At 46.4% G+C, this 13,164-nt stretch overlaps 1 protein-coding gene and 1 long non-coding RNA gene across 2 annotated transcripts in view; both read left to right on the top strand.

Annotated features, from left to right (window-relative positions):
• LOC115190917 (protein MTSS 1) overlaps positions 1 to 12,915 on the top strand; it is a 112,297-nt gene extending 99,382 nt beyond the window's left edge. Inside the window, exons 12-16 of the mRNA XM_029748952.1 lie at positions 1,706 to 1,733; positions 1,840 to 1,991; positions 2,377 to 2,634; positions 5,472 to 5,637; positions 10,818 to 12,915. Coding sequence (XP_029604812.1) covers positions 1,706 to 1,733; positions 1,840 to 1,991; positions 2,377 to 2,634; positions 5,472 to 5,637; positions 10,818 to 11,440 — 1,227 coding nt within the window. The 3' untranslated portion in view covers positions 11,441 to 12,915. The remainder of the gene's footprint in view (positions 1 to 1,705; positions 1,734 to 1,839; positions 1,992 to 2,376; positions 2,635 to 5,471; positions 5,638 to 10,817) is intronic.
• On the top strand, positions 158 to 928 carry LOC115190919 (uncharacterized). The gene is made up of 2 exons (XR_003877474.1): positions 158 to 341; positions 510 to 928. It is a non-coding gene; the product is annotated as an uncharacterized LOC115190919 (long non-coding RNA).
• Positions 12,916 to 13,164: the final 249 nt, after the last annotated feature.

Genomic DNA, 13,164 nt, shown 5'->3' with positions numbered 1-13,164 from the left:
TTCGTGTCTGTGTGTGTCTGCCTCCACCCAACCTGCTGCTCCTCCAGCCTTGCTCCAGCTCTGGCTCGTCTGAGGCCTCTGAGACCTGCCAGTCAGTCAGTGAGTGCAGCTCTCCCACCTCTGGAGGGCCTCTGGCTGCAGTTGACAAGGTGAAATACTGACTCCATCCCTCCTTTGAGAGGAAGCACCCCCTGCCCTCCCATGATAGATACCCTACCCTTCGTCCCCTTGCTGTAGCCCTTAGTCTAGAGTCTCCTCACCGGAACCATAGTGTCCACCCTCTCTACATCCCTCTACCCACCCAGGTGTTCCACCCTCTCCACATCCCTCTACCTACCCAGGTGTTCCACCCTCTCCACATCCCTCTACCCACCCAGGTGTTCCACCCTCTCTACATCCCTCTACCCACCCAGGTGTTCCACCCTCTCTACATCCCTCTACCCACCCAGGTGTTCCACCCTCTCCACATCCCTCTGTTCCACCCTCTCCACAACCCTCTACCCACCCAGGTGTTCCACCCTCTCCACATCCCTCTACCTACCCAGGTGTTCCACCCTCTCCACATCCCTCTACCCCACCCAGGTGTTCCACCCTCTCCACATCCCTCTACCCACCCAGGTGTTCCACCCTCTCCACATCCCTCTACCCACCCAGGTGTTCCACCCTCTCTACATCCCTCTACCCACCCAGGTGTTCCACCCTCTCCACATCCCTCTACCTACCCAGGTGTTCCACCCTCTCCACATCCCTCTACCCACCCAGGTGTTCCACCCTCTCCACATCCCTCTACCTACCCAGGTGTTCCACCCTCTCCACATCCCTCTACCCACCCAGGTGTTCCACCCTCTCTACATCCCTCTACCCACCCAGGTGTTCCACCCTCTCTACATCCCTCTACCTACACATTTAACTACACATAGAAACAGACTAACTAGAAAGAACATAGAAATAGACTAACATAGAGCAGTGACCAAAAAACCCGGAAATAATAAATCAAACACCCTACTACATAAACCATCACCCCGAAACACATAAACAAAATACCCCCTGCCACGTCCTGACCAAACTACAATAGCAAATAATCTTATTACTGGTCAGGACGTGACACAATCAGGATTCATTTTCTTACTTTACTCCTTTGTTTATTTGTTCTTCAGAAATGTTGAGTTACTTGTATTTCATTCATCAACTTTTATCTTGTGTTTCTGATTGTGTTGATTTATTATCCTGACCCTATTGTGTTGGTTTATTATCCTGACCCTATTGTGTTGGTTTATTATCCTGACCCTATTGTGTTGGTTTATTATCCTGACCCTATTGTGTTGGTTTATTATCCTGACCCTATTGTGTTGGTTTATTATCCTGACCCTATTGTATTGGTTCATTATCCTGACCCTATTGTGTTGGTTTATTATCCCTATTGTGTTGGTTTATTATCCTGACCCTATTGTGTTGGTTTATTATCCTGACCCTATTGTGTTGGTTTATTATCCTGACCCTATTGTGTTGGTTTATTATCCTGACCCTATTGTGTTGGTTTATTATCCTGACCCTATTGTGTTGGTTTATTATCCTGACCCTATTGTGTTGGTTTATTATCCTGACCCTGTTGTATTGGTTTTTATCATTTGACCAATTTCTCCAATTTTGTGTTTTCATGTTTGTTTGTTTGTTTGTGTCATTCCGTTCCCCTGCTCATGCTCAGTTGTTTAACGGGTATGACCACTACGGGGATCACCATCATTCAGACTCTTCATACCTGACGGGAGGGGGCTCAGGCCAGGGGGGGGTCCTACCTGACGGGAGGGGGCTCAGGCCTGGTGGGTTCCTACCCCCTCTTCCCTCCCTCCTCCCATTCCTCCTCCATCACCTCCTCCTCCTGTCCGTCCCAGTCGTGGTCCAGGCCGGGCTCGGCCCTGCTACCTGACTACCCTCATTACTGCACCCTGGGGCCTAACATGGTCCCCACCTCTAAAGTCCCCAGTTGGAAGGTTGGTTGTTGGTTCAGTCCTCCTCATCATCATGTCCTAAAACATCAACATCTGTCAGTACGTAGGACCCTCTGAATTATTAGGACGTTATTATTATGTTACAGTCAGATTGATAAATGACTGTTGGATGACTGTAGGACCATATACTACATCGCCTTCTACACCTTTCATTGGTAGATTTCAGATGTGTTCCTGGAGAAGATGTATTTGAAGATTGTGATAATAGTTCAGAATCCCCAGCTGACAGGATCTTCAGAGGCCCATGATTAAAGAACATAGCTAGGGATACCAAGCTCTGTGTGGAGGAGGTGAACTCAGCTATGTTTCTGTATCCTGTAGGACTGGGTAGAGGAGGTGAACTCAGCTATGTTTCTGTATCCTGTAGGACTGGGCTAAGCCAGGACCCTATGACCAGCCCATGGTGAACACCCTTAGAAGGAGGAAGGACAAGGATCCTGTACCAGCAGATACTAGCTATGTCCCACTACCATTACCTGCTGGAGTCATCCCAACACCAGGGGGCAGGAGTCTACCACCTCCTGCTGGAGTCATCCCAGCCCCAGGGGGCAGGAGTCTACTACTATCTGCTGGAGTCATCCCAGCACCAGGGGGCAGGAGTCTACCATTACCTCCACCACCCAAGGTCAGCTGGACACATGCTTTAACTTCTCAGGGCTGCCTGGGACGCTACCGTCCCACCCACGGTTCACACTATTCAACAGCCAGTGAAATATCTGGGCGCCAAATTCAAAACAACAAAATGTCATAATTCAAAGTTCTCAAACATACGACTATTTTACACCATTTTAAAGATACACTTCTCCTTGATGTAACCACGTTGTCCGATTTCAAAAAGGCTTTACGGCGAAAGCATAAAGTTAGATTATGTTAGGACAGTGAAAACACAAGAAAAACCACACAGCCATTTTCCAAGCAGGAGAGAGAACACAAAAACCATAAATTCAGCTAAAATTATGCACTAACCTTTGACGATCTTCATCAGATGACACTCCTAGGACTCAATGTTAGACAATACATGTATGTTTTGTTCGATAAAGTTCATATTTATATCCAAAAACAGCATTTTACATTGGCGCGTGATGTTCAGAAAATATTTTGCCTCCAATACTGCCGGTGAATCAGCACAACAATTTACAAAAATACTCATCATAAACGTTGATAAAATATTAAACTGTTATTCAAAGAATTATAGATGAACATCTCCTTTATGCAACCGCTGTGACAGATTTCAAGAAAGCTTCACGAGGAAAGCACACTTTGCAATAATCTGAGTACAAGACATCAAGCAATACAGATACCCGCCATTTTGGAGTCATCTGAAATCATAAATAGCATTAGAAATATTCACTTACCTTTGATGATCTTCATCAGAAGGCACTTCCAGATATCCCAGGTCCACAATAAATGTTGTTTTGTTCGATAAAGTCCATAATTTATGTCCAAATACCTCCTTGTTGTTTGCGCGTTCAGTAAGCTACTCCAAATGTAGGAAGCGCGGCCAAAATGTCACTACGAAAAGTCAAAAAAAGTTAGATTTACGATCGTTCAAACATGTTGTATAGCATCAATCTTTAGGGCCTTTTTAACTTAGAACTTCAATAATATTCCAACCGGACGATTCCAATGTCTTGAAAAACGTTATGGAACACAGCTAACTCTCACGTGAATGTGCGCCAATGAAGCCATGTCCTTTCCTGAGTCAACAACTTCCAACTTCCTTTGTTCGCTCCCTGTTCACCATAGAAGCCTCAAACAACTTTCTAAAGACTGTTGACATCTAGTGGAAGCCTTAGGAAGTGCAAAATGAACCCTAAGTCACTGTGTGTTAGATAGACAATGACTTAAAAAGACTACATGCATCAGATTTTCCACTTCCTGGTTGGATTTTTCTCAGGTTTTTGCCTGCCATATGAGTTCTGTTATACTCACAGACATCATTCAAACAGTTTTAGAAACTTCAGAGTGTTTTCTATCCAAATCTACTAATAATATGCATATTCTAGTGTCTGGGCCAGAGTAGTAACTAGTTTAATTTGGGTACGTTTTTCATCCGGCCGTGAAAATACTGCCCCCTAGCCCAGACAGGTTAATCTATATTTTATACAAATGTCTGAAGCAAGTCACACAATTTTTCTTGAAATGTCTAGTTTGACTGTGTGTGTGTGGTGTGTGGTGTGTGTGGTGTGTGTGTGTGTGTGTGTGTGTGTGTGTGTGTGTGTGTGTGTGTGTGTGTGTGTGAGTGTGTGTGTGTGCATCTGTCCATTGTGTGATTCAATGTCTGTGATATATTTAGGTAATAAGGCACCTTGGGGGTTTGTGGTATATGGCCACTATACCACAGCTAAGCTCTGTTCTTATGCACGACGCAACGCGGAGTGCCTGGACACAGCCCTTAGCCGTGGTATATTGGCCATATACCACAAACCCTAGAGGTGCCTTATTGCTGTTATAAACTGGTTATCAACGTAATTAGAGCAGGAAAAACAAATGTTTTGTCGTACCAATGGTATACGATCTCATATACCACGGCTGTCAGCCAGTCAGCATTCAGGGTTCAAACCAACCAGTTTATAATTAAGAAATAAGGCCCGAGGAGGTGGCCAATATACCACGGCTGTCAGCCAATCAGCATTCAGGGTTCAAACCAACCAGTTTATAATTAAGAAATAAGGCCAGAGGAGGTGGCCAATATACCACGGCTGTCAGCCAATCAGCATTCAGGGTTCAAACCAACCAGTTTATAATTAAGAAATAAGGCCCAAGGAGGTGGCCTATATACCACGGCTGTCAGCCAATCAGCATTCAGGGTTCAAACCAACCCGTTTATAATTAAGAAATAAGGCCCGAGGAGGTGGCCAATATACCACGGCTGTCAGCCAGTCAGCATTCAGGGTTCAAACCAACCAGTTTATAATTAAGAAATAAGGCCCGAGGAGGTGGCCAATATACCACGGCTGTCAGCCAATCAGCATTCAGGGTTCAAACCAACCCGTTTATAATTAAGAAATAAGGCCTGAGGAGGTGGCCAATATACCACGGCTGTCAGCCAATCAGCATTCAGGGTTCAAACCAACCCGTTTATAATTAAGAAATAAGGCCCGAGGAGGTGGCCAATATACCACGGCAAAGGGCTGTTCTTAGGCACGATGATTATAAACTGGTTACCAACGTCATTAGAGCAGTAAAACTAACATACCCGTGGTATACAGCCAATCAGAATTCAGGGCTCAAACCACCCAGTTTATATTGATTGTTTTATCTTCATGCTGCACAAAGAAGGATTACGTTTTCTAACCCTGTGTGTGTGTGTGTGTGTGTGTGTGTGTGTGTGTGTGTGTGTATGTGTGTGTGTGTGTGTGTGTGTGTTTGTGTGGTGTGGTGTGGTGTGGTGTGGTGTGTGTGTGTGTGTGTGTGTGTGGTGTGTGTGTGTGTGGGGTGTGTGTGTGTGTGTGTGTTCAGGTGTGTGAGATGGAGGCCCATGAGGAGCTGGCCCTGGCCCTGTCCAGAGGTCTACAGCTGGACTCACAGACACAGCGTTCCAGTAGGGACTCTCTACACTGTTCTAGTGGCTACAGTACCCAGAGTACCACCCCATGCTGTTCAGAGGACACCATACCCTCACAAGGTTAACACACATACACACACACTGAGAAAATATGCAAAGGCATGCATGACTTGTAGCGCCATATCCTTCTGTGTAAATATGTCAGGTAAGTGTCTGGTAAAAATAGGATAAAGGTACACTAAATGACCAAAAGTATGTGGACATCTGCTCGTTGATCAATCTCTTTCCAAAATCATGGGCAATAATATGGAGTTCCCCCTCCCCCCTTGCTGCTATAACAGCCTCCAGTCTTCCGGGAAGGCATTCCACTAGATGTTGGAACATTGCTGTGGGGACTTGTTTCCATTCAGCCACAAGAACATTAGTGAGGTCGGGCACTGATGTTGGGCGATTAGGCCTGGCTCGCAGTCGACGTGGCAATTCATCCCAAAGGTGTTCGATGGGGTTGAGGTCAGGGCTCTGTGCAGGCCAGTCAAGTTCTTCCACACCAATCTTGACAAGCCATTTCTGTATGGACCTCGCTTTGTGCACAGGGGCATTGTCCTGCTGAAACAGGAAAGGCCCTTCCCCAAACTGTTGCCACAATGTTGGAAGCACAGAATTGTCTAGAATGTCATTGTATGCTGAAGAGTTAAGATTTCCCGTCACTGGAACTAAGGGGCCTAGCCCGAACCATGAAAAACAACCACAGAACATTATTCCTCCTCCACCAAACTTTACAGTTGGCATTATGCATTTGGGCAGGTAGCGTTCTCCTGGCATCCGCCAAACCCAGATTCATCCGTCAGACTGTCAGAGAATGTGTTTCCACTGCTCCAAAGTCCGATGGCGGTGAGCTTTACACCACTCCAGCCGACGCTTGGCATTGCGCATGGTGATCTTAGGCTTGTGTGCGGCTGCTCGGCCATAGAAACTAATTTCATGAAGCTCTCGACGAACAGTTATTGTACTGACGTTGCTTCCAGAGGCAGTTTGGAACTCAATAGGGAGTGTTGCAACTGAGGATAGACGATTTTTACGCGCTTCAGCACTCGGGGGTCCCATTCTTTGAGGTTATGTGGCCTACCACTTCGCGACTGAGCCGTTGTTGCTCCTAGATGTTTCCACATCAGAATAACAGCACTTACAGTTGACCGGGGGCAGCTCTAGAAGGGCAGAAATTTGACGAACTGACTTGTTGGAAAGGTAGCATCCTATGACAGTGCCACATTGAAAGTCACTGAGCTCTTCAGTAAGGCCATTCTACTGCCAATGGTTGTCTATGGACTGTGTGCTCGATTTTATACACCTATCGGCAAATAATTTGTTCTTAACTGACTTGCCTAGTTAAATAAAGGTTAAATAAAAATAAAAAGATATGTAATGTAGATATGTAATGTAGATATGTAATATAGATATGTAATATAGATATGTAATATAGGGATGTAATATTGGGATGTAATATAGACATTTATACCATGGTGTTGTTGAATACCTGTTTCTGATTGGCTTGAAGGGCATTCTAGAGGGCATTATTTCCCTATAAAGCACGGTATATTTACACGGTAAAATTCCATGGCTTTAGTTCATTCTTACATGTTCTATGTTTGAGCTGCTTTTAAAGCAAAAGTCCAATTGAAAAAAATATTGCCTTTGTTGATATTGGATTTTCATAATGGCGAGCTAGGACTGATGGTTTGGTTAGATAAACTAGCAAGTCTGTTTGTCTGGTTACCACGGCAACTATTGTCGCTATCTAGTAAACTTGCTAGCTACTTCAGTGGATGTTGAACATATTTCTAGGGGCAAATGTGTTAAAGTATAGCCATGGTATTAAAGGAATATTCAACTAGGGGCTCTATGCGTTCTATGGAAAATAATGCAACTCCGTTCCAGATAGCAACAAAAAGTACCCCCCGCTTGTTATTTCCCGCTGTCACTACGCCCAAGGATATAAATACCTACCGCCAGCGGGCAGGCAGAGTTTACTGCTCAGGAAGTGATCTGCTTCTCTGGCGGGGTAGCCTCCAATCAGAGGACAGCTATAAGCCCTAGTGCCACCTTTCAGCTAACCACAGCCATGCACAGGCTGCAAGCTGTTTTTGTTGTGATCTATAAACCTTAACCTACATTTTTTGGTGATTTAAATTTGATTTATTTGCCAATTTCAAAACAAAACAACCACACACGAGGACACAATGCATTAAAAATAATTGAGGATGACACACCTAACAATTGACAGTTTATAACCTACATTTTTTTCATCTGTTTTATACACTAGGCTATATTTTCTAGGCAATACCAACTGTTTCGGTTGCTTTGTTATTTTAACCTTTATTTAACTGGGCAAGTCAGTTAAACTTATTTACAATGACGGCCTACCGGGGAACAGAGGGTTAACTGCCTTGTTCAGGGGCAGAGCGACAGATTTTTACCTTGTCAGCTCGGGGATTCAATCCCAACGCTCTAACCACTAGGCTACCTGCCGCTCCTTGTTAAAGAGATGCCACTCCCTATACCGCTTCACATACTGTTGGTCACTGCCATTAAGGGGGAAATTGTCTGTGGTCATCAAGCCAATTCTAGTCTATTGTATTGAGGCCATTAATACATAGCCTACATTCCAATGTAAATGTCATTTCATGGCCTGTTTATTTCTTTCAAATCGACGCCACAGTGGCGGCAGCGTAGCCTAGTTAGAGCGTTGGACTAGTAATCAGAAAGGTTGCAAGTTCAAATCCCTGAGCTGACAAGGTACAAATCTGTCGTTCTGCCCCTGAACAAGGCAACACTGTTCCTAGGCCGTCATTGAAAATAAGAATTTGTTCTTAACCGACTTGCCTAGTTAAATAAAAGTCAATGTTGCAATGTGAATATCTTGCATTGCTAAACTTTAGGAATCTATAGCCATTTTGAACTGTGACCACAGATAGTGGAGGGAAAACTCTACCCTCTTTTCAGCCTCCTTTGCCAAGTAATGTTATCTGCATTAGCTATACATAGGCTGCTACAGTCTGATTTCTACTCTTCTACAACCGTATGCAATACGTACAGTAGGTGGCGCCACCTCTTAAATCCTCACAGAAGAAGCCGGAAGTCCAATGTCATCAACAGGAAGTTAGTAATCATCCTCCCTCCATCGTGGTAGTAGCTATAGAATCTGCAAGCTTGTGATGTTCTTTTTGTTTTTGATAGTCCAAGGTAAATATTTAATTTAATTACATTTTTCTTTATTTTTGTATCACTTTTTCTCCCCAATTTCGTCGTATCCAAATGGTAGTTACAGTCTTGTCCCATCGCTGCAACTCCCGTATGGACTCGGGAGAGGCGAAGGTTGAGAGCCGTGTGTCCTCCGAAACACAACCCAACCAAGCCGCACTGCTTCTTGACCCAATGCCCACTTAACCCGGAAGCCAGCCGCACCAATGTGTCGGAGGAAACACCGTACACCTGGCGACCGTGTCAGTGTGCACTGTGCCCGGCCCGCCACAGGAGTCGCTAGAGCGACTAGGACTTCCCTGCCGGCCAAACCTTCCCCTAACCTGGACGACACTGGGCCAATTGTGCGCCGCCCCATGGGTCTCCCGGTCACGGCCCGGCTGCAACAGAGCCTGGACTCGAACCAGGATCAGCTAGCACTGTGATGCAGAGCCTTAGACCACTGCACAACTCGGGAGGCCCATAAAATTACATTTTTTATGAAAAAAACATCTTATTCAATATTTTTAAGGTAGACTTATTGTTTTATTGTGCTGTTTTGTTTTATTTTTGTTTTTGTCTTAATTAGTTTGGACTCCAGGAAGAGTAGCTGCTGCCTTGGCAGGAACTAATGGGGATCCATAATAAACCCCAGGAAGAGTAGCTGCTGTCTTGGCAGGAACTAATGAGGATCCATAATAAACCCCAGGAAGAGTAGCTGCTGCCTTGGCAGGAACTAATGAGGATCCATAATAAACCCCAGGAAGAGTAGCTGCTGCCTTGGCAGGAACTAATGAGGATCCATAATAAACCCCAGGAAGAGTAGCTGCTGCCTTGGCAGGAACTAATGAGGATCCATAATAAACCCCAGGAAGAGTAGCTGCTGCCTTGGCAGGAACTAATGAGGATCCATAATAAACCCCAGGAAGAGTAGCTGCTGTCTTGGCAGGACCTAATGGGGATCCATAATAAACCCCAGGAAGAGTAGCTGCTGCCTTGGCAGGAACTAATGGGGATCCATAATAAACCCCAGGAAGAGCAGCTGCTGCCTTGGCAGGAACTAATGGGGATCCATAATAAACCCCAGGAAGAGTAGCTGCTGCCTTGACAGAAACTAATGAGGATCCATAATAAACCCCAGGAAGAGTAGCTGCTGCCTTGGCAGGAACTAATGGGGATCCATAATAAACCCCAGGAAGAGTAGCTGCTGTCTTGGCAGGAACTAATGGGGATCCATAATAAACCCCAGGAAGAGTAGCTGCTGCCTTGACAGGAACTAATGGGGATCCATAATAAACCCCAGGAAGAGTAGCTGATACCTTGACAGGAACTAATGGGGATCCTTAATAAACCCCAGGAAGAGTAGCTGCTGCCTTGACAGGAACTAATGGGGATCCATAATAAACCCCAGGAAGAGTAGCTGCTGCCTTGGCAGGAACTAATGGGGATCCATAATAAACCCCAGGAAGAGCAGCTGCTGCCTTGGCAGGAACTAATGGGGATCCATAATAAACCCCAGGAAGAGTAGCTGCTGCCTTGACAGAAACTAATGAGGATCCATAATAAACCCCAGGAAGAGTAGCTGCTGCCTTGGCAGGAACTAATGGGGATCCATAATAAACCCCAGGAAGAGTAGCTGCTGTCTTGGCAGGAACTAATGGGGATCCATAATAAACCCCAGGAAGAGTAGCTGCTGCCTTGACAGGAACTAATGGGGATCCATAATAAACCCCAGGAAGAGTAGCTGATACCTTGACAGGAACTAATGGGGATCCTTAATAAACCCCAGGAAGAGTAGCTGCTGCCTTGACAGGAACTAATGGGGATCCATAATAAACCCCAGGAAGAGTAGCTGCTGCCTTGGCAGGAACTAATGAGGATCCTTAATAAACCCCAGGAAGAGTAGCTGCTGCCTTGGCAGGAACTAATGAGGATCCATAATAAACCCCAGGAAGAGTAGCTGCTGTCTTGACAGGAACTAATGGGGATCCATAATAAATAAATACAAAATAATAGTAAATAATGTCCTAACATGCCTCTCTCTCCCTCTCTGTTTATTCCAGTGTCAGACTACGACTATTTCTCCATGGGAGGGGACCAGGAGGTTGACCAGCAGGAGTTTGACAAATCATCCACCATCCCCCGTAACAGTGACATCAGCCAGTCCTACCGTAGGATGTTCCAGTCCAAGAGACCAGCGTCCACCGCCGGCCTACCTTCTACAGCTGGCTCCGTCATCATGACCCCTGGGGTCGCCACCATCCGCCGCACGCCCTCCACCAAGCCCTCGGCCCGCCGTGGGACCACCGGCCCCATCCCCATCCGAACCCCCGTCATCCCAGTCAAGATCCCCACCGTGCCTGGCCTAGTTGGGGGAGGATTCCCTGGGGGGCTGGGGGTTCCTGGAGGACCAGGAGTAGGGGTGGAGGAACCAGAGGAGGCCCAGAGCCCTGAGTCTCCAGCCCAGGGAGAGGAGGGGGAGCTGGGTGTACTTCCCCTGGCATTCTGGAGTGGTCAAGCAACCACCAACCCTCCCCTGGCCCCTCACCAGCCTGGGGTCCAGTGTCAGGGCGAGGGGGGGTCCCTGGAGGATGGTCAGGGGGGAAACATGCTGCTGGTTATCCAGAGAGGTGTCAAGCTGAAGAGGACCAATACCAACGACCGCTCAGCACCGCGCATCGTATAAGAGGAGAGCCACCGTGGCACCATGCAGCATCAGAGGAGGGTATCCTGCCTAGCTGTACCTAGCTAGCCTACCGCCTGCCCATTGACAGGACAAACAGGACAGAACTCATGTCCACTGTGCTAAGGGGGTCTCCTGCATACTACTTACCGTCCACCTGCCTCACTGACAGACAGGACAGAACAGAACTCAACTCATGTCCATTCCAAGTGATGCTGTGTGTGGTGACAGACAGAGCTCTACACGTCGTCTCAGACGGTGCAGAAGGTGCTCTCTTGTTGGACAGACAGTGGAGCAGCACAGAGTTGTGTTAATTATGTTCTCTTTTAGTTCTGAATATGGAAATAATTATGCATGGTATTTGTATCTTTGTTGCTTCCTGGGGCCCTGTTCTGTTGACTCTAGTCCTCCCACCCCCGTTCCTCCCCTCCTCAGTTCTGTTGACTCTAGTCCTCCCACCCCCGTTCCTCCCCTCCTCAGTTCTGTTGACTCTAGTCCTCCCACCCCCGTTCCTCCCCTCCTCAGTTCTGTTGACTCTAGTCCTCCCATCCCCGTTCCTCCCCTCCTCAGTTCTGTTGACTCTAGTCCTCTCACCCCCGTTCCTCCCCTCCTCAGTTCTGTTGACTCTAGTCCTCCCACCCCCGTTCCTCCCCTCCTCAGTTCTGTTGACTCTAGTCCTCCCACCCCCGTTCCTCCCCTCCTCAGTTCTGTTGACTCTAGTCCTCCCACCCCCGTTCCTCCCCTCCTCAGTTCTGTTGACTCTAGTCCTCCCACCCCCGTTCCTCCCCCCAGTTCTGTTGACTCTAGTCCTCCCACCCCCGTTCCTCCCCCCAGTTCTGTTGACTCTAGTCCTCCCACCCCCGTTCCTCCCCCCAGTTCTGTTGACTCTAGTCCTCCCACCCCCGTTCCTCCCCTCCTCAGTTCCAAGGTGCCAAATTATTTGAAGCTATTGAAAGGACTGTTTTAGATTCATTGTGAAGATTGTGGCGTCTTAGTGACACAACTATCAGGGGCACCAAGCTGTTTGGTATGTAAACCCATTTCATATTTCAATGTCATATTTTCAGATCTACTGTACACAATAGCTGTTGTAGCAGGGTTTATGTTCTGCTCAGTGTTTCAACTGTTTTTAATAGCATGTGTTTAGCCAGTTAATCAATCATCTCTTGGTAACAACTTACTTTTACATTATACTGTACATTTCCACAATTCAGATGTGTGTCATGATGGAAGTGATAAAAGTGTCATTATTCACCAGTACAGACAATAACACTGTATAACAAAGGGACCTTTATGATGGGGGGGGTGAATGGTGTACACGGTCGGAATGGTTTTGACTACAACACAAATAAAGGTCGCGTTTCATTATGTCATGTTATTATTATAATGTTATTATTATTAGGTTTGTGATTTTGTGTTTTCTGTCCTTGACATTACTGATCAGAGACGCGTGATTAAAGCCTTACCTCTGTAAAAGTTACTCTGCTTATTCCTCCGACCACGAAGAAGAAGCAGAAGGCATAACTATCTTACAATAGGCTCACAGTGTAAAGCATTTAATATCAAGTATCCATATGCAGTGTCCTCCCTCGTGATAATTCATTGTAAATCAACAACTTTTAAATCCCTGCTTGAAGTGGATTTCAGTTGAAGCGCTGAGCCGTAGCAGCAGATGGAGACCTAGGGTGCATCCCAAATGGCATCCTCTTCCCCATATAGTGCACTAA

Source organism: Salmo trutta, unplaced genomic scaffold (assembly GCF_901001165.1).
Source record: "Salmo trutta unplaced genomic scaffold, fSalTru1.1, whole genome shotgun sequence".
NCBI lineage: Eukaryota > Metazoa > Chordata > Actinopteri > Salmoniformes > Salmonidae > Salmo > Salmo trutta.
The sequence above is the reverse complement of the archived record's forward strand: the minus strand, read 5'-3'. Positions and strand labels throughout refer to the sequence as shown.